General features: G+C 35.6%; 1 protein-coding gene across 1 annotated transcript in view; it reads left to right on the top strand.

Moving 5' to 3' along the window:
- The window catches only part of DIAPH3 (diaphanous related formin 3), a gene marked incomplete at its 3' end in the record, with an annotated part of 415912 nt that overhangs the window by 352873 nt on the left and 41625 nt on the right, over window positions 1–21414 (top strand). Inside the window, 1 exon segment of the mRNA XM_007450220.1 lies at window positions 553–717. Within this exon segment, the coding sequence (XP_007450282.1) occupies window positions 553–717 (165 nt within the window).

The following is a 21414-nucleotide window of genomic DNA, read 5'->3' on the forward strand; positions in this document are numbered from 1 at the left end:
CTGAGAACTTTGTATGTATTAACTCATTAGTCCTCACAACAGCCCTATAAGTGATGTTATTATTATTATTCCCACTTTACAGGTGACGAAATTGTGGCACAGAGAAATGAAGGCATTTGTCCACAGGCACAATACTACCAAATGCAGGAGCTAGAAATTGACCCCAGGTTGTCCAGTTTAACTACTATGCAAAATGCCTATGTTATTGATTTCAATATCATTTGAAACTACTGAACTATAATTTTAAATCATATTGCATCATCTGATAGGCAAATTGGAAGAAAAATTTCCTTGAACTTAATTGTAAAAGAGAAATATTAAATATATAAATAACTTTTAACTTCGCCAGTGTTAATTAGGAAGTACACTTAAGATTTCATCACTGTACAGTGTAGATTGAATTGTAAGAATGGTTAACTATTAGAGCTAATTTTGGCATTTTGGAGATATGTAATAATGGCTAACAGTTAAATTAAAACATTGGACTTATAGGATTTTTTTTCCCCTAAAGCATTACTTTGTAAATTTCAGAATACCTTAACTGTAATATACAGCTTTGTTATCAGTGCAAAAGAACACTATGAGAAACTTTCAAAACTACATGAAAACATGGACAAGTTATACCAGAGTATAATGGGGTACTATGCCATCGATGTGAAAAAGGTGTCTGTGGAAGACTTTTTGACTGATTTGAATAACTTCAGAACCATGTTCATGGTATGTTAAAAATCTTAATTTGTTTTTTAAAAGTATTTGTATCTATATTACTATTATTATATTACTATAATATATTACCATATTACATATTATAATTATATATAATTATATATTAATTATATATTATATTATATATATAATATAATATATTACTATTATTATTTTTATTACTTCATTCTACTCCTGTTGTCTGTAGTAAAATCTACCTTTTCTGATATTGAGTGTTAGCTTTAAAAATTTCAGATTTTTAAATCTATTGAAAAATGTGTTTTGTTCTTTTTTTTGCCTTCCCAACATTAAGCTGTAATCAGAAATTTTGATTGAAAAAGTGACAAATGCTGAAGCTTTTCGTAAAGACTCCCCTCCTGGCTGACTACAAAGCACTTTTGTAATAAGTTTTTGGCTATGAATTTGTTTCTTTATACTTAAGATCAATTTGTATTTTTGTGGTATAATTTTACCAAATTCTGTGCAGTTCTTGTGAAGCTTTTTTCCCCTTTTCTTAATGCATTGTATAATAAGCTACCTGCGATTTGCCTTTGAATGGATTTTACATTCCTAGGGTTTCCTTTAGATACTTTAATAGGGAGGTCAGGTCTCTGATGTGGAATCCTTTCATTTAGGCATTAAAAAGATCTTTTGAAAAGTATTAGCTGATTAGATGGGGGAGAAAACCACACACATATTAAAGTGAGAAAGCATTGTTTCCTCTAGGGAAACTGGTAATACATTTCTACAACGAAAAATTACGTTATTCTTAATAGATGGGTGAGTCACTTTTGTGTTTCAGCAAATGTTTGTGGGGATTAAAAAGTTTTGAGGTGTAAAGAAAAAGAAGGTTGAATTTAAAGAAGGTTGAATTTCTTTTTAACCTCAGGAAAACTTTATTGCTGAATTTATTGGACTTGATTATAATCACCTGGTTGTGACTAGATACCCTTTCAATAAAAACTCAATATTTTAAATGAAAACTGGTCTACAATAAGTGTACATTTGCTCACAGCTCTAGTTTATTTCCTCCACAAATTCAAAGTGATTTCTTAAATTATTTTTTCACTACCAGAAATGAATCTATTAAATATATTTATTATGTGCCTATATTCATGATGTATAATATACTACTTTAATTTTTATAATATTTTATGAGGCACCGTGGCTTAGTGGAAGTAGCAAAGGCTTTGCAGTTTGAGAGAGCAAGGTTTGGATTCTACACTAGTTAATATATGACTATGAATACTTTTAACCTTCTCGAGCCTCAGTTTCCATATTTGTAAAAGGGGATGTTAATTCCTTTAAATGAGAGTATTTAAATATTAAATGAGATAATATATATTAAGTATCATAGCTCCTGGTGCATGGTAGTTGCTTAATAAATTATTACGCAGTAAATGGTTAACTCAGTGGGCTTGAGGTACTCAAACCCTGTACATTTTAGAGAAAGTAGTGGCCCTTGACTGGCTCTGGAGAGAGCAGCTGTAAGCCTTGGAATATCCTGCCCGGTATGGCCATCTTTGTATACCTGGGGCCTTGGGCCAAGCTAGATAGTTTATGCAAAAAATGTGATTTACGGTGAACACCTACTTTTGTTCACCAGGGGCCTTGGGCCACACTGTGTCAATTCATCGTCTGTGGGGTGCTGGAGACTGAGTAACCAAGGTCATTCATGCAGGGAGTCTATATTCATGCCTGCATGACTGACCTCAATAACTCTTATTATTTATTTATTTATTTAAATTTTATTTATTTTTTTGGCTGCATTGTGTCTTAGTTGCGGCACGTGGGATCTTTTGTTGTGGTGCATGGGCTTCTCTCTAGTTGTGACATGCAGGTTTTCCCTTCTCTAGTTGTGGCGCGCAGGCTCCAGGGTGAGTGGGCTCTGTATTTTTGGCATGCAGGCTCTCTAGTAGAGGCACCCAAGCTCACTAGTTGGCTTAGTTGTCCTGAGGCACATGGGATCTTAGTTCCCCAGCCAGGGATCGAACCCATGTCCCCTGCATTGGAAGGTGTATTCTTTACAACTGGACCACCAGGGAAGTCCCCTCAGTAACTCTTGACATCAAGGCTTGGGTAAGCTTCCCTGGTTGGCAGTACATCACACGTGTTGTCACACATTGTTGCTGGAATAATGAAACTCCACTGGGAGAAGACAACTGTGATTTTAATCTATATCCTTTCACTGTAAGAAACTGTTAACAGTGAGTGTAACAACTTTTCTGAGTTCTGTGAGTCCTTCCAACAAATTATCAAGCCTGAGGGTGGTCTTGGGAACCCATGACACAATTATGCATAAAATTATAAAATGCATATATAAAATAATAATATGCATCAGATATTGAGTATTTTCTATGAACCAGAAATTTTTCCAAATGCCTAACCTATATTACCTCAGTCAATCTTCATGATAATTCTGTATCTTTTTGTTGTTTCTATCCCCCTTTGGCAAATGAAGAAAGAGATCAAGGCCATATTGTCTGGTTTTGAAACCAGATCTAATTCCACATCTTCCTGAGATCTGGTAGGAGTTCTCTGGGTGACTTGGCATTTCTGTTACTAGGTGGTGGGCAGAGAGAGAAAGTGTTTGAATGGAGAAGGGTTCAAGGTGGAGGGTCATAGAGTGACAGCTATACTTTGCCTATTTCAGAGTTTACATGGGTCCTAGAAGTAGCTGCTATCACACACACATACATATAGATACAGACACAGACACACACTCATATACACATTGTACTAAATTAAAATCATTAGAGCTAAGTATAAAACACTTTATCTAAATAAGTAATCTGGAGAGGGAATTTTCTTTAGAATAAAAATAAGCATAAAGAAGACTGTAGGGGAAGTATAATTTCACACACAAATGTTTTCTTCCTTTCTTTATGGTTATATTCCTTGAATTTTAGACACTGTATCTTTAAAAAGACCACAGCGTCAAGACTGATAGAAATTACTGACAAATAGATGTCTATTTGTCAATGTCTTCTGATCTCTTAGGTTGCTATTTAATTCCATACAATTCAATTGTGGAAACCAAGCTAATTTCAATGAGTTAGTATGAAAATATTAGGGATAGATGCGGACCTTTAATATGTTGAAGGTTTGTTCTGGAAAGCCACATTAGTACAATAGGCAAACAAATATATTTTCTCTTTAAGATACTCTTAAGATATGTTTACATTGTTAAGTATAGTTGATACATTAAACTATGTTTACACTATTACTTCATCCACTGACATTCATGATCCCTGGTCATGAATGAGCAGCAAATGTTCCGGTAAATTGGAGGTCCGTTTTGTATTACACATAAGAAGTTGGAGCACTGTCCTCATTCTACACCTGCCCTCCACTACAGCAGCTTACCATGGAATGTTTTCTCTCAAGTTCTGGCCACTCTTCTCGTTGTTCCCTATGCCTGGCACACTCCCTCCATATTTTGCCGGGCTAAATTATTGTACTTGCACTTCTAATCTGTGCTCAGAATTTCCTTCATCTAGTATCAGAGGCCCCCATCTACAGTGGGTGGCATTCTCTAATAGCTAACACATATACTGCCAACCAAGTGCCAGGTGTTCTCATTCATTTTGTCGTTACAACAACAAACAGATGTGGTATGTGTACTGGATTATTCCCATTTTACAAATGAGGAAACTGAGGCTTAGATAGATAGTGACAGCTAGCAGGTAACTGAACGGAGATGCTAAGCCAGGGAGTCTCACCAGTGTTAACTAGGATCTCTCAACTAATTTGCATAGATAGAGCTGTTCAGCTTCTTCCCTTCTTTCCTTCCTTCCTTCCTTCCTTCCCTCCCTCCCTCCCTCCCTCCCTCATGCCTTTCCTTCCTTCCTTCCTTCCTTCTTTCCTTCCTTCCTTCCTTCCTTCCTTCCTTCCTTCTTTCTTTCCTTCCTTCCTTCCTTCCTTCCTTCCCTCCTTCCTTTTGTCTCCCTGAGAGACTTTTTACAATAGCTAACAAAGGAACATCTGTTTCAGTCTGCTGCCTCAAGCCCAGTAGACCAAGGGGGGAAGCTTTCATGATCTTGTGGCTTCCTCTGAGGAACAGCTGTTCATTGTGACAGTTTAACTTACCCCTCTTCTATCATCTTCAACCAAATACAGCTGCCGCTGATGGAACTGCTAAGACCCTGTGCTAGGTGCTCTTCATGTGTCATCCCACTTAGTCTTCACAACATGTTTATGAGGTACAGAATGTTACCTCTGTTACCAGAGAAAGAAAATCCATGCCTTGGCAGACACACTTCAGAATTGGCAGGGGCAGGATTAAATGGAGGCCTGGCCTGCCTGACTCCAAAGCCTGTACATTTTTTTTTTTTTTTACCATTTCCAAGTACATTGCTGCTCAGAGAGTTTGTAAGAACAATCAAAATGTAATTTTTAAGGGTGTTTTTTATAACTTACTAGAGGGAATCAGCACAAGGCTCACCTTATTTCCTCACCCCTTGATAGAATAACTCTCTATTTGCATTGATGAGCTCACAATAGAAAAATGTTTGCAGGTCTGGTTCTATTTCAAAGCATAAAATGTTCACTTTTAAAATTATAGGCCTATTAATGCAAAGCCTTGTGGCTGGGATGAGGGTTAAGGTGAGCGGTACAGAGTCAGCACCTCTCTGTAATAGATTTTTATTTCCCATAGGACTCATGTGAGGCATAAAGTTCAAATTGGAGGTACTAGGTGGAAATGTTTGGCCTCACACTATAGGCTGAGCAAATTGGTGACCCACCAGGCATTAAACCTCACCAAATGAAATTCGTGCCTTCAGTCGTGTAGTGTTACATAGCAATCATCATTTTCCACTGTGGTCTGGTTTTAGACTCATTGTTATATGCCATTACCAATGCACCTGTTATTAAAAGAGATAACATGCTTCTCCAGGATGAATTGAGCTCATTATGGAATTTTGGCTGGATCTTACAAGGACCCTCTTGTCCCCCTTTATATATATATTTTTAACATCTTTATTGGAGTATAATTACTTTCAACGGTGTTAGTTTCTGCTTTATAACACTATATCCCCATATCTCCTCCCTCTTGCGTCTCCCTCCCACACTCCCTATCCCACCCCACTAGGTGGTCACAGAGCCCCAAGCTGATCTCCCTGTTATGTGGCTGCTTCCCACTAGCTAGCTATTTTACATTTGGTAGTATATATATGTCCATGCCACTCTCTCACTTCGTCCCAGCTTACACTTTCCACTCCCCATGTCCTCAAGTCCATTCGCTACATCTGTGTCTTTATTCCTATCCTGCCCCTAGGTTCTTCAGAACCATTTTTTTTTTTTGATTCCATATATATGTGTTAGCAGACGGTATTTGTTTTTCTCTTTTTGACTTACTTCCCTTTATCGTATCCAACAGCTGTAGCAGGCTCATGTTTGTCATTTGAGTTTAAAACTAACTTTTGTGTCTCTCGTTGGTCACTGTGGCTTTGAAGCATATGTATGTCCTGGTCCCACCTCCCACTCATCTTTATATTACACAGTCTTGCTCAAACTGCTTTTACTCCCTTGTGCCCGAATTACATGGTTTCTTCTTCAACACACTCACGTCTCATCCTGATGATGCTTCTCTTTTTTATCATTGGGAAGGTCTTTTGCTATTTTCTTTCTTTACCCAGAATTATTAGCACAGTACAACAACACTCTTAACTCCTTGAGCAAATTTCACCTGACACCTCATTTATTTTACTTAACATCTCATCTTAGAGAAATACTTCCAAATGCTTAGGATTCCTTTGTTATTTGTCTTCTTATAAGTAACATGTTGGAAAACTAATATTCTAATAAGTTTTACTTATTAAGAATATGTCATTTTTCTGTTTTAATTAGACATATGTAACTATGTAGACCCTTTGAGTTTACAATATTATATATTCATGTATAGAATTGATGTGATTACACTTAAAGAAGTCAGACTTTTTGGTTCATGTAGCTTTTATCCTGAGCACATAAACATTCTCTGTTGGGTTGTTGAAGTACTAGAAAAGTCACTAGACATCCTTCTTTATTAATAGGTTCAAAGACCCTGCATATCTGGATACCCCACTTTAGCGTTAGGATTTTGAGGACAGCAGAAAGCAATCCCTGCCTTAAAAGGGATTACTGTTGCATACACAAAAGGTGGAGGAGCCTTGTATTTTTTTTTTTTTTTTTTGCACTGGGTTTAGATATATGTGCTGAACTTTGCAGTTATTAAAGTCCATAAAGTCCAGTTTGTTTCTCCCTAAATTTTGTTTTCCACATATATACCTCCCATCTGAATTGTGTGATGACAGTCAAAGAAAAATAATTTCCTCTGATTTCTTCACATTTTAAATGATTGCTGAATTCTGCCTATGATAAGCCTCACCCTTTGTTTGTTTTTAATAGTGATGTTTTTCCTGTCCACATCACTACTGGGGAGACAGCAGTGGCTGGGAATGCAGGCTTTGGCATCCGAGTGCCTTAGGTGTTATGACTTTGGCAGGTTACTTAACCTCCTGAGCCTCAGCTCCCCATTAATAACAGCATGTGTTTCTTAAGGATGTTACAGTTTGAAGATCAAATAACATAATGTTCATATACCCTCAAAATAAGTGATCTTTTCATATAGAGTACAGCTAGAACAAAACTCATTTTGCCAAATCATTTAAATTACCCCAATTTGGTGCTTCTCAACTCTAAATGTCATTTCTGATGATTACTATATAGACCAACTAGGTGACCAGCAGGAACTCCAAGGCATTAAGCATTTTCTGTATGCTCCTTAAATCTTGTAGATGGACTCATTATACACTATCAGAGAAAAGAAAATCATGTAAAAGTCCTGTGATTGGATGTTGAGCCAGCTTATGTAATTATAATAGGAAGTATCTTCTATCCTTGCTGATTTGGGGGAGTTTACGACTTGAAAATTATCTTCACTGGCACCATTGTTATTCTGAGATCGTACTTAGAGGTATAAACCTTAGAGGTATAAAGCTCCAAACCTAGAACAAAATAAATATTCTAACTATAGGATCTTCTTTTCTTCTTACCTGTTAGCATCTGTTTATTTAAAGAATTAGATCAATTCCAGGTGCTGAATATTTGGGTTTGCAGCCTTGAAAATTAATTCTGTTAGGTTCTTCTAATCTTTGTTCTTTAGGCTTTTCACAATAAAAACACACCTAGATTACTTGGCTTAATTTTCCTCTTTACTGATAAGATTTATTCTTAGTATGCTTTGCTTAGTGGGATAATAAATGCATTTGACTGACAGATTTCTGTATGACTAAATGACTGGTGATTTGTATATCCCTTTTACATTTTAAGTATTTTGTATATGGAAATAATATAGCAAAAAGTAAAGACTGGATTATTTTAATACAGTAATAAGAACAACAATTGATAATGGAGAAAAAAGAAATCAACTACATAACTGATACAGCATAATAAGTATATTAACCCATGTAATTGGAAAGATAGCACTAAACTAGGGTACCACAAATGAAAATGAATAAAATGGCATATTCTTTGTACATCAGATATACTGGTCTTCCATGTCCTGAACAAGAGAGAAGGACAGGGGCTTCCCTGGTGGCGCAGTGGTTGACAGTCCGCCTGCCGATGCAGGGGACACGGCTTCGTGCCCCGGTCTGGGAAGATCCCACATGCCGCGGAGCAGCTGGGCCCGTGAGCCATGGCAGCTGAGCCTGCGCGTCCGGAGCCTGTGCTCCGCAACGGAAGAGGCCACAACAGTGAGAGGCCCGTGTACTGAAAAAAAAAAAAGAAGAGAGAGAGAGGGACAGAAAAAACACTACTGGGTTAAGGCTACTTTTTATGTTACGTTTAAACGTTACCATGTTTATATGGAATATTGTTGGGCTTTGGTTGGATGTTTTCCTTGAAGAGCTGATTAGCAATAGCTCAAAAAAAAAAAAAACATGCTGCCCTATCAACAGGCCTATCTTTAAGCACCATTCTTCATGGCTGCTGTCTTGTGCCTAATCGTGCCTTTATTTAGCCTCATGATTGGCAGATAAAAAGAAAAAGAATATTTTTATAGTATATCACTTCAGAACACAAGAGAAGAGAACATATTTAATGGAAAAATCAAGTTCTACTTTGGGAAAACCTTAATTGTGAACATTTTCATACTTTATTTATTAAAGACATTGTTTAATAGTTTGAAAAATCTCATTTGCTTGAAAATTTTGCAAAGTACTTGGATGAATTACAAACAAACTCATGGCATAATTATGAAGGGCCAGTAATGTTAAGTCCCTGGTGGGCTAATAAGTAATTTGGTGTTTCATCTGAGGCTGACTTTACAATAAAGAGCAACTTGAAGCTAAAACTGTTTAATCATCAGCACCTGCACATCCTTTGGGACATTCTCAAAGGATAGTTTCCCATTTTCATAAGTTTCACGGGTCGTAGAAAGTTCAACTAAAAGCACTTTGTCTTGAATGTTAAGATGATGAAGCGTTGGTGCCGGTGTATAGTATATCATGCTTTCCTGTTCTCACTGATAACATTTTTTAATTGGATTTGGTAATACCAGAGAAAATAATTTGATTAATTTTTACTGTCATTCTAGATTCCTTTCTAAAGCATCTACCTTATAATTATTGCAAATAAAGGTTTCTAAGAATAAACGTATTTTCCATGAGGTAGTTATTATCTATTTAGTTAAAAAAGTAATTTTGATGGAAAGCTGATAAGTAGATCACATACCTTTTACATTCTTAGAGACTTTTATGACTGGTATTAATTATCTAAATGTTTTTTCTTTCATGTTGTGTATATACAGGAGTACAGGAATGCATTTTTAAAGTAGTCATCAGGAATTTCTGGGAAGCAGTCATTCCATATGGCTGAGTGTTGCCTCTTCTTAAGGTTAGGTAAAGTCCTAACAAGCATTTAGTGGGAATGTGCTGGACTCTTATGTGGTTGCTTACTTTGAGAGAATTAGCCTATGTCTTCATAGTCCTAACATCCATCTCTTTGGAAGGCATGAAGATTTTATTTATTTATTTATTTATTTATTTTATTATTATTATTTTTTTGGCGATACTCGGGCCTCTCACTGTTGTGGCCTCTCCCGTTGCGGAGCACAGGCTCAGGACGCGCAGGCTCAGCGGCCATGGCTCACGGGCCCAGCCACTCGGCGGCATGCGGTATCTTCCCGGACCGGGGCACGAAGCCGTGTCCCCTGCATCGGCAGGCGGACTCTCAACCACTGCGCCACCAGGGAAGCCCTGGAAGGCATGAAGATTTAAATTCAGTTTCTCTAATCTCATTTTCGGGACTTGAGACAAAATTGAATACTTAGGCAAGAAGAAAAGATTTTTGAGTTTAGAAAAAACTGTACTGGCTGACATAGCTTAAATATCCATTAATGGTGAAAGAAATATAACTCTGAACAAGAAGACACTTATAAACTTAATGTTTTTTTCATTTAATAAAATTGCCAAAATTTTCTGTTACAAAAATATACAAGACATTATCATATGTTGAAAAATGTTGAGTTGGACAGATTAAACTATTTAAATAGGCTAAGAATCAAATGGAGAAGTGCAATCAAAAAGTCAGGATCGGGCTTCCCTGGTGGCACAGTGGTTGAGAATCTGTCTGTTGATGCAGGGGACACGGGTTAGGGCCCTGGTCTGGGAGGATCCCACATGCCACGGAGCAACTAGGCCAGTGAGCCACAACTACTGAGCCTGAGCGTCTGGAGCCTGTGCTCCGCAACAAGAGAGGCCGAGATAGTGAGAGGCCCATGCACTGCGATGAAGAGTGACCCCCACTTGCCTCAACTAGAGAAAGCCCTTGCACAGAAACAAAGACCCAACACAGCAAAAACAAATAAATAAACTAATAAACTCCTACCCCCACCGTCTTCTTTAAAAAAAAAAAAGTCCGGATCTGTAGAAGTCTGCTTGTGTCTTATACTCAAAATTTTATTTTACTACAATTTTATCTTATAACTTAAGGCTAATATATTTGTCAAGTAAAGGCATAGTTGGAATGTAGACTATTTCTTAGGCTTTTTTGGGAGGGGGTAATATGCACATTGATTTTTAAAAATTTTACTTTTGGGGAAAATGAAACAACTATTATGTATAATTGGGCAATGTTTTAAGTTAGTTTATCAGAAAAGTCAAATTTCAAGTGAGGAATTTATCGGGGTGAAGAACACAGGAAACTAAACTCTTTTCCAGAAAAAATCTCTTAAAGCTTACTAGAGTATTAAAAACAATGTCTGTGTGTGTGTGTATGCCAGGCACTTCTGTAAGCCATTTACATATATTAGGTCATTTAATTCTTAAAATATCCCTATAAGCTGTGTATGTGTACATTTATACATAATTCATATATATATATATATATATATATGTATTAAATTTTTAGCAGTAAATAGCTAGACCTCAGGTCAAGAGTACACCTAGCTTCCATGTTTAGTTCATCTCTTTATTTTCCCTGCCAAGTAATCTAGCTGTATTGGATGCATGCTTTGATGGTACTTCCTATCAACTCCATGTACAATCATATTCCAATGTCTCTGGATGGAAGGAATTTATATTCTCATAAGATCTGTGAAAATTGGCATCCCCCCCTTTTCTTGATAGAAACATATAAATGATGTAAGCTAGAAATGAGTCTTCCTTGATTTGTTACTGGATGAATAATTGTGTGTTTGAGGTATTTGGTTAATGACATAGTAATAATGAAAATAATTTTATAAGTTTGTAATAATATAATATTACTACTAATATTATTAATAATTGCTAACATTTATATAGGTCCTACTATGTGCCAGGCACTTCTGTAAGCCATTTTCATGCATTAATTTATTTAATTCTTAAAATATCCTCATAAAGTAAGTATTATTTTACCCATTTTACTAAAGAGGAAACAGATACAAATCACACAGCTATTTAGTGTCAGGTGGAGATTCAAACAAAGACAATATGACTTCAGATTTCCTCCTTCTAACCAGTATGCTCTTTCTAATATACAGTAATAAGCTCAGATAGATTTTTAAAAATAATTTCTGAAAGCAGTGAAAGGTCATATTTACTGTATTTTTTAAGACATTCTTTTCATTCAGCAAACTGTTTTGAGTGCCTGCCTAGGACTGACTTTATATGGCTGTGCGATGTTAAATTGTTTACCTTTAGATTCTAAAACATACATGTATAATGTACCCAGGGAGAAATATACAGTGTATAAGAACTGCCCCATTATACAAAAGTATTTAAAGATTTATTTTTCATTTTATTTATTTATTTATTTTAAAATTTATTTATTTTTGGTTGCGTTGGGTCTTTCATTGCTGCACGCAGGCTTTCTCTAGTTGCTGTGAGCCAGGGCTATTCTTTGTTGCAGTGTGCGGGCTTCTCGCTGAGGTGGCCTCTCTCGTTGCGGAGCCGGGGCTCCAGGCACGCGAGCCTCAGTAGTTTGGGCATGCGGGCTCAGTGATTGAGGCGCATGGGCTTAATCGCTCTGCAGCGGGTGGGATCTTCCCGGACCAGGGATCGAACCCGTGTTGCCAGCATTGGCAGGCGGATTCTTAACCACTGCACCACCAGGGAAGTCCCTACGAAAGTATTTAAGAAATAAAGATTATGTGTTGGTCAACCTTCTATAAGAACAAACTTTTGAGGACTTTGCTTTTCACAGTATGTTAATAGGAATTCCTTTTTTTTTTTTTTAACATCTTTATTGGAGTATAAATGCTTTACATTGTTGTGTTAGTTGCTGCTTTATAACAAAGTGAGTCATCTATACATATACATATATCCCCATATCACCTCGCTTTTGCATCTCCCTCCCACCCTCCGTATCCCACCCCTCTAGGTGGTCACAAAACACTAAGCTGATCTCCCTGTGCTATGCGGCTGCTTCCCACTAGCTATCTATTTTATGTTTGGTAGTATGTGTAAGTCCATGCCACTCTCTCACTTCGTCCCAGATTACCCTTCCCCCTCCCTGTGTCCTCAAGTCCATTCTGTACGTCTGCATCTTTATTCCTGTTCTGCCCCTAGGTTCTTCATAACCATTTTTAAAAAACTTTTTAGATTCCATATATATGTGTTAGCATATGGTATTTGTTTTTCTCTTTCTGACTTACTTCACTCCATATGACAGACTCTAGTTCCATCTACCTCACTACAAATAACTCAATTTCGTTTCTTTTTATGGCTGAGTAATATTCCATTGTATATATGTGCCACATCTTCTTTATCCATTCACCTGTCGATGGACACTTAGGTTGCTTCCATGTCCTAGCTATTGTAAATAGTGCTGCAGTGAACATTGTGGTTCGTGACTCTTTTTGAATTATGGTTTTCTCAGGGTATATGCCCAGTAGTGGGGTTGCTGGGTCATATGGTAGTTCTCTTTTTCATTTTTTAAGGAACCTCCATACTGTTCTCCATAGTAGCTGTATCAATTTACATTCCCACCAACAGTGCAAGAGGGTTCCCTTTTCTCCACACCTTCTCCAGCATTTATTGTTTGTAGATTTTTTGATGATGGTCATTTTGACCAGTGTGAGGGGATACCTCATTGTAGTTTTGATTTGCATTTCTCTAATGATTAGCGATGTTGAGCATCCTTTCATATGTTTGTTGGCAATCTGTATATCTTCTTTGGAGAAATGTCTGTTTAGGTCTTCTGCCCATTTTTGGATTGGGTTGTTTGTTTTATCGATATTGAGCTGCATGAGCTGCTTGTATATTTTGGAGATTAATCCTTTGTTAGTTGCTTCATTTGCAAATATTTTCTCCCATTCTGAGGGTTGTCTTTTCATCTTGTTCATTGTTTCCTTTACTGTGCAAGAGCTTTTAAGTTTCATTAGGTCCCATTTGTTTATTTTTGTTTTTGTTTCCATTTCTCTAGGAGGTGGGTCACAAAGGATCTTGCCGTGATTTATGTCATAGAGTGTTCTACCTGTGTTTTCCTCTAAAAAAATGTGTCTGGCCTTACATTTAGGTCTTTAATCCATTTACAGTTTACTTTTGTGTATGGTGTTAAGGAGTGTTCTAATTTCATTCTTTTACATGTAGCTGTCCAGTTTTCCCAGCACCACGTATTGAAGAGGCTGTCTTTTCTCCATTGTATATTCTTGCCTCCTTTTTCTAAGATAAGTTGACCATATGTGCGTGGGTTTATCTCTGGGCTTTCTATCCTGTTCCATTGATCTGTTAATATGGATTCTTAAATATCCATCCCACAATGGGATGAAATACAACAAAGCATTTTAAAGCATGGCTGTTTTGTGTGAAAGCAAGGGAGATGTCTGAGGGTAAAAAGGGTTAAAGAGAAAAGGACAAAGCTGAAACTTACATGTTGAACATAACATAGGTACACAAGGGGAAAGCCAGGCTTGCCCTGGGATGCCAAGATTAAGACCAGGGCTAAATGCAGGTTAGGTACACTGCATAAGATTTATATGCCAAGCCTAGGACAAAAGGAGATTAAACTTATACAGGTTACAAATGATACCTGATTATTTACAGAAGCAAATTAAAAACTCTGTGCAAGAGGCAATTACAATTTTGATCCTCTAGATTCTTGCAAATTAAGTTTAATCAAATATGAGCACTTAATCGCAATCAACAAACACACAAAGAAACAAGGTGTTGTATGGTGAAATGATCATGATAGAACAGAACAATAGATATAAACCCCCAAGACTCTAGATATTGAATAACAATTTTTGATGTTGAAGTAAATAACAGATGAGATTAAAGAGAGAGAAAGAAACAGGAAATTACCAAAAATGATGAAGTAGGTTTGAAAAAGAATTAAGATAGAATTTAAGGAGATGGAAGCATGATGGTTGAAATTAAACATGTATTAAACAGAGGACTACCTTCAGCTGAAGAAAGAAATGGCGAATTAGACAATAGATCTAAAGAAATTGTCCAATGCAATCCAGGGAGACAATAAGATTAGAAGTGTAAAAGACATGTTAAGAAACATGGAGGACAGGGTGAGAAGGGCTACCCCTTGTACCATGAGAGTCTCAGAAAGATAGACTCGAAGGAATGAATGAAAGACAATATTCAGAATGATGGCTGTGAGTTTTCCAGATCAAGAATCCGTAGAATAGGAAGTACAACCTACACCAAGCCAGATGAATAAAATGAAATTCACTTAAAAAATATTGTAGTGAAACTGTAGAACACTAAAAGACAAAATCTTAAAAGCAGCCAAAGAGAAAGATACAATCACTAATGCAACAACAGTTAAATACAGATGACTTCTCATTAGCAAAAATGGAAAATAGAAGAAAGTGAGATATTTTCAAGTGTTGAAAAAAAATTACTGTTCTCTTAATTTTGGGTATTCAGCATAAGCTCTTTATAGAACAAGGGCAAAATTAAACTAATTTCATATAAACAGATAATAAAGGTGTTTTCTGTGAATATCCCTTTGTTAAAAGACCTTCTAAAGCAGAGATTGGCAGACTTTTCAATGGGCCAGATATTAAATATATGCAGCCTCTGTTGCAACTACTTAGCTCTGCTATAGCCATGCAAAGTCAGCCATGGTCAGTAGGTAAATGAATGGGTGCAGCTATGTTCCAATAAAACTCCATTTACAAAAATAGGTGGCTGAACAAGTATTGTAGTTTGCTCACCCCTGCTCTGAAGGATGCATTTAAAGAGGCAGAATGTTTACTTAAAGAAAAATTTGAGAGACAAGAAGGCATACCTACCATGAAACTAAATGTATAGAAATGAAGTATACAATAAAACAATGTGTAGCTTGTATTGCAGAGAAGGGGAAACAGAGCTTAACTATTGGACAAATTGTTAAGTAAATTGAATGATATGTTTGGAGTTCAGGTATTTTATATTCTCTGTATTGATCAAAGGGGAGAAAGGGAGGTCAAGATATCAATTAACTTTAAACATCATTAATTTGTGTGATAAAATTACAAGTATAGTCAGTAAAAACTAGTATAAGTTCCAAACTATAGGGTGAGAAATGGACTAAGAAAGACATATGAAGTAAAACAGACAAAAACTACATGTAAAAGGAGGACAGATTAAACAGGACAAATAGAAGAAATAATGTAAGTTGTGGACACAAATATTTTACAAATTATAATAACATTTTAAAAGACCATAAGATTGGACAAAAACCAAAATATAGTCTTATGCTGTTTATAAGAAACTAACCAATAACCCAAGGATATGGAAAAGTTTGAAGTAACAAAACAGTTAATGAAATACAAGGCAAATATTAATTAAAAGAAAAAGGGAAACTATGTTAATAACAGATAAAATAGACTTAAGGGAATATCATTTCATGATAAAAAGCTTAATTCACCAGAAAGATACGATTCAAAAATTTGCATGTGCATTATAACATGGCATCAAAATAAACATGTAAATTATGGTAAACTATAGGAATAAGTTGACAGATAGCATTATATTGGAAAACTTCAACAAAGTTCTCTAACTTATTGATGTGTCAAGCATAAAAATATTGCCAAAGATATGGGAGCTTTAAACAATTCAATTAATAGATTTGATTTGATACATGTGTATAGAACCCAACCCAGCAATTAAAGAACACATATTCTTCTCAATCACAGGTAGACCTTTTGTCAAGTTAATCACATACTAGAGATTGTGAAACAAATCTTGATAAATTTGTAAGTTTCAGGTTTATTCATTGACCACAATAACATGAAGTTAGAAATAAAATTTTTAAAGGGTGACCTTTTAAAACCTTTTTAAAAAATTCTAAACACATACTAAATAATTCATGTAGCAAGGAAGAAATCATAGAAAAAAACAGACCTGAAAGTACTGAAAATACATCAGAATTTGTGGGCCAAAATAATAGTGGTATAAAGAAATTTATACCCTAAGTCTTTATATTAAAAAATCAGAAAGACAGGGCTTCCCTGGTGGCACAGTGGTTGAGAGTCCGCCTGCTGATGCAGGGGACACGGGTTCGTGCCCCGGTCTGGGAAGATCCCATATGCTGCGGAGCGGCTGGGCCCGTGAGCCATGGCCGTTGAGCTTGCGTGTCCAGAGCCTGTGCTCCACAACGGGAGAGGCCACAACAGTAAGAGGCCCACGTACCGGAAAAAAAAAAAAAAAAAAAAAAAATCAGACAAAGTTAATAAGGTAAGCATCTGACTTCAGAAATTTAAAAACAATTATACAATCCAGAAAAAATGGAAGGAAATGAAGGGGAAAAAATGACTAAATTAGAGAATTTTTAAGAACCAAAATGTGCTTATTTCGATAAGACAAGTTAATTAGATAAATTTCTGAAGAGATTAATCAAGAAAAAAGAGAAACAATATTGAGAATGTAAGGAATATAACTATAGATATAGAAGATACTAAAAAAAAAGAGCATACTGTAAAAATTTGTAGGCCAGAATTGGAAAGGTCGATGAAATGGATAAGTTCCTAGGAAAAAATTACATATTGAAACTGACTTTAAAAGAAATAGAAAGCTTGAATAGGTCTATGACTAATTTTTAATTTAATGACTTCAAATCTTCCAACAAATTAAATACTTGGCCCAGAAAGTTTTACAAATGAGTTTTCCCAAATTTTAATTAAATGATTATTCCAAACTAATACAGTGTAAAAAAAAATTATGACCAAATCTTCAAAAAGGTAAATTCTTCATGTCCAAGTTGAGCTTATCTCAGAAATGGAAGTGTGGTTTAGTATTAGAATATCCATGTCACTACATTAAGAGTTTCAGTAGATTGAGAAATCATTTGATAAAATTCAACAGTTGTTCAGATTTTAAAGCAAGAACAATAAACTGGTTGAATCCTCTGTCCCTAAATATGAAATGTAGGACAAAGGGAACCTTCTTTACCTAATAATGGAAATTTAACTTTTAGCTACTACAGCACAATAAGACAAGAATGAAAAGTATAAAAACTGAAAAGGAAGAAACTAATCGTCCATTATGTATTTCTTATTTTTAATAATTTTAATAATTTTCCTGTAGGTTGCTTTTTGCATTATTCATAGGAATAATTCATAGGAATAATGCAAAAATGAACCTGCAAGAAAATTATTAAAAATAAGAAATTTTATCAATGGAATGCATAGAATCAACTACATTTTTACACATTAGTTACAAAATATTGAAAAATCATAATTTAAAAAAAATACATCATTTATAAGAAATAGGAAGAGGAGATATAGACAATAAATCTAACAAAAGATGTCCAAGACCTGAATGGGGTAAATTCTAAGTTTTTTCAATAGACTTTTAAAAGACGAAACTTAAAGGAGAGGCACATCATGTTCATAAATAGAAAGATTCAATATTGATATAAAGATATTGATATAAAGATATCAATTCTCAATTAATCTACGGAATCAGCAATTCTGTTCAAAATCCTAATAAGCTTTTTCTTTTTTTTTTTTTTTTTTTTTTTTGTGGTACGCGGGCCCCTCTTTGCGGTACGTGAGCCTCTCACTGTTGTGGCCTCTCCCATTGCGGAGCACAGGCTCCGGATGCGCAGGCCCAGCGGCCATGGCTCACGGGCCCAGCTGCTCCGCGGCATGTGGGATCTTTCCAGACCGGGGCATGAACCCGTGTCCCTTGCACCGACAGGTGGACGCTCAACCACTGCGCCACCAGGGAAGCCCCCTAATAAGCTTTTTCAAAACCCTTAATAAGTCTATTCTGAAATATAGATGACAAAGCAAAGGCCCAAGAATAGTGCAGTCATTTCTAACGAAGAAAAGGAAGAAGAAAAAGAATATATAAGCTATCATAATTAAGACAGAGTGTTATTGGTGCAAACATGGATACATTGATCAAATGTACTAAAACAGCCCCAAAACATCAACATGTATATGGACACTTGAAATCCAGAAGAGATGGCTTTGTAGATCACTGGGGGAAAGGATAGGCTACTTGTGAAATTGTTGTGGGTCAACTCATTTTTCATATGAAAAAATTAAATCGGATTCCCAGCTCATTTTATTCACAACTGTATTCACAAATGTTGATCCCAGTTAAATAAAGTAGGTGCTGAAATGTGAGCATCATTTAAAATTTTAAGAAGAAAATATGGAGGAATATTGTTGTCTTTGATGTAGGGAAGGATTTCTTAAATAATATATTAAAGGTATCAACAGGGCTTCCCCGGTGGCGCAGTGGTTGAGAGTCCGCTTGCCGATGCAGGGGACACGGGTTCGTGACCCGGTCCGGGAGGATCCCGCGTGCCGCGGAGCGGCTGGGCCCGTGAGCCATGGCGGCTGGGCCTGCGCGTCCGGAGCCTGTGCTCCGCAATGGGAGAGACCACAACAGTGAGAGGCCCGCATACCGCAAAAAAAAAAAAAAAAAAAAAGTATCAACAATAAGGGAAAAGAGATTTTTGACTACTACATAAATTTGAGAACTTCTGTTTACTGCAAGACAACATACATAAAGTACAATGACATTTACAATCCAGGATATATTTAAAAAGCATAAAGCTAACAAAAGATTAGTATCCAAAATATTTAAAGAACTACATTCATTAAGAAAATGATAACCTAATGGAACAGTGGATTAGAGATAGGAATAGGCATTTCATAGACTAGGAAATACAAATATTTTATAAACATGTGAGAAAATACTTAAATTAATAACATAGATATACAAGTTAAAATCATGATGTGATACTATTATATACCTTCCATATAGGTAAAAACTGATGATAACAGTCTTGGTGAGTATGTAGGCTATGATTATGTACTGATGGTGGGGGTGTACTTTGGCTCAACCACTTTGAAAACACTTTCACGTCACCTAATGAGACTGAAGACAACCCTCTCCTTTCATTCATCAGTTGCGCTCCTATCCTAGAAAGCAGTGGCTTTCAAAGTATTTGACCCTAACCCACGTTGTAAAATAATATTTTATAATGGAACCCAGAACTCTTATATTTATATATTTTTTGAACAGAAACAAGCAATACTTATCCTCACTGCTTATGTTATGTTCTAAAATGTTCTGTTCTCTTACACTTAAAGATTATCTTTCAACAATTTCTAAACAGTTCTAAGAGCCAATGAGACCTGCCATTAAAAAAAACTCTTAAACATATACACAGGGAAACATACAAAAATGTTTGTAACTGCATGGTTCATCATAGCCCCAAATTGGAAACAACCCAAATCCCACTGATAGGAGAATAAATAATAAAACACAAGTTATACGTAAAAATATGGATGAATCTTAGAAATGTAGAGTGAAAAAAGCAAGTCATAGAAGTTTACAATAAAGGATAATGCAAATATAAAAAACTCAAAGATAACATTTATGGTAATAGCCATGATTTTTGGAGGATTATACTCTGCGAGACTTCTAAATTTTACATACATACACATACACACATTCATTTAAATTTACTGGCTTTGGTTTATTTTGCTTTCTCTGAGAGAAAATGTGTTGTGTAATGCTATAATGTGTATTTAAACTAGTTGTGGGAAAGTTCTTATTATTACATTTAGTTATGTAGAAAACAAACTATAGGAGGAAAACAATTGTGAACTGGTGTATTTTATTTTCTTCCAAAATACACAGACATGAACACATACAGACACATGTATATTTGTTAACATATATCTATATATTTTTGTATGTACATTTATTAATATACCTCTGTATTTTTTAGAGATATTTTAGAATCTTCTATTACCATAAAAAGCACGTGAGCCTTAGGAACCCAGGTAAATTATTGGTTATACCTTTGAAGTGAACAGTCAAAATGTGACTGACGTTTTAAAACTGTCTAGACTGGTAAGCCTGTAGATCTTTCAGACAAGAGCATGTACCAGGCTGTGTCTGGAAGTTCTGCAAGCACTCAAAGAATTTCTTTTGGCTTTACATAGATGAAAGTAGTTAGTGGCAGGGCAATTTATTTACCAACTGACTATATGGAAAACCAGGTCAAGAATAAGTTGATTAAAAAAGAAATTGTTGTCTTATAGATAACTATGTATATGGTTCACCCTTAACTTTCCTTTCTGGCTTCAAATTTTAGAATTGAAGTAACTAAGAGGCAATTATATCTAGAATAATGCGGTTTTCTAAACTTTTCTGTTTTAGGCTGCTTTTCTCAAAATTTAGAATAAAAGAAAACTCCAAATTACTATTTGAACTAAGATAGTATTTTCAGACTAACTGCCTATTTCTGTGCTGTCTGTTGGTATTTTTCCAGCTAAAATTCTTCTAATAGTTATAATGTTAGAATAAGATACGTTTTCAATGAGATAGGCTTTTAAATGAAACTCTATAGTGCATTTTCCATAAAACAGAATAGCTTTAAGAACTACTTCAGACCTTATTTCTAAAGGTAAACATTACTTTTATAGATCCTAAGAAGTAAATTTGACTTTTTATTGCCCAATGGAATACTAAAAGGGTGTGGCAGTTATATCTGGTAATAGGTGATCTATTCAGTGTTCTCATTGAAATGCATCCAGTCATTAAAGTAGTAAATTCACATCTGGAAATTGTATGCTTTAATAAGTTTGAAAAATAAGCTACATGATATATTTTTTATCTATTACCCGTTCCTCTTACTCATTTCCCTCAAACAAGAAATAAGCTTTGATTCGCAAATATTTGCCTAAACTTTGTCCTCCACAATCCACCTTTCCTTTCCCATCTCCCTTATACATACATACACAGGTGCACATGCACACACACATACAGATATACACAC

Source organism: Lipotes vexillifer, unplaced genomic scaffold (assembly GCF_000442215.2).
Source record: "Lipotes vexillifer unplaced genomic scaffold, Lipotes_vexillifer_v1.1 scaffold275, whole genome shotgun sequence".
In the NCBI taxonomy this organism is placed as follows: domain Eukaryota; kingdom Metazoa; phylum Chordata; class Mammalia; order Artiodactyla; family Lipotidae; genus Lipotes; species Lipotes vexillifer.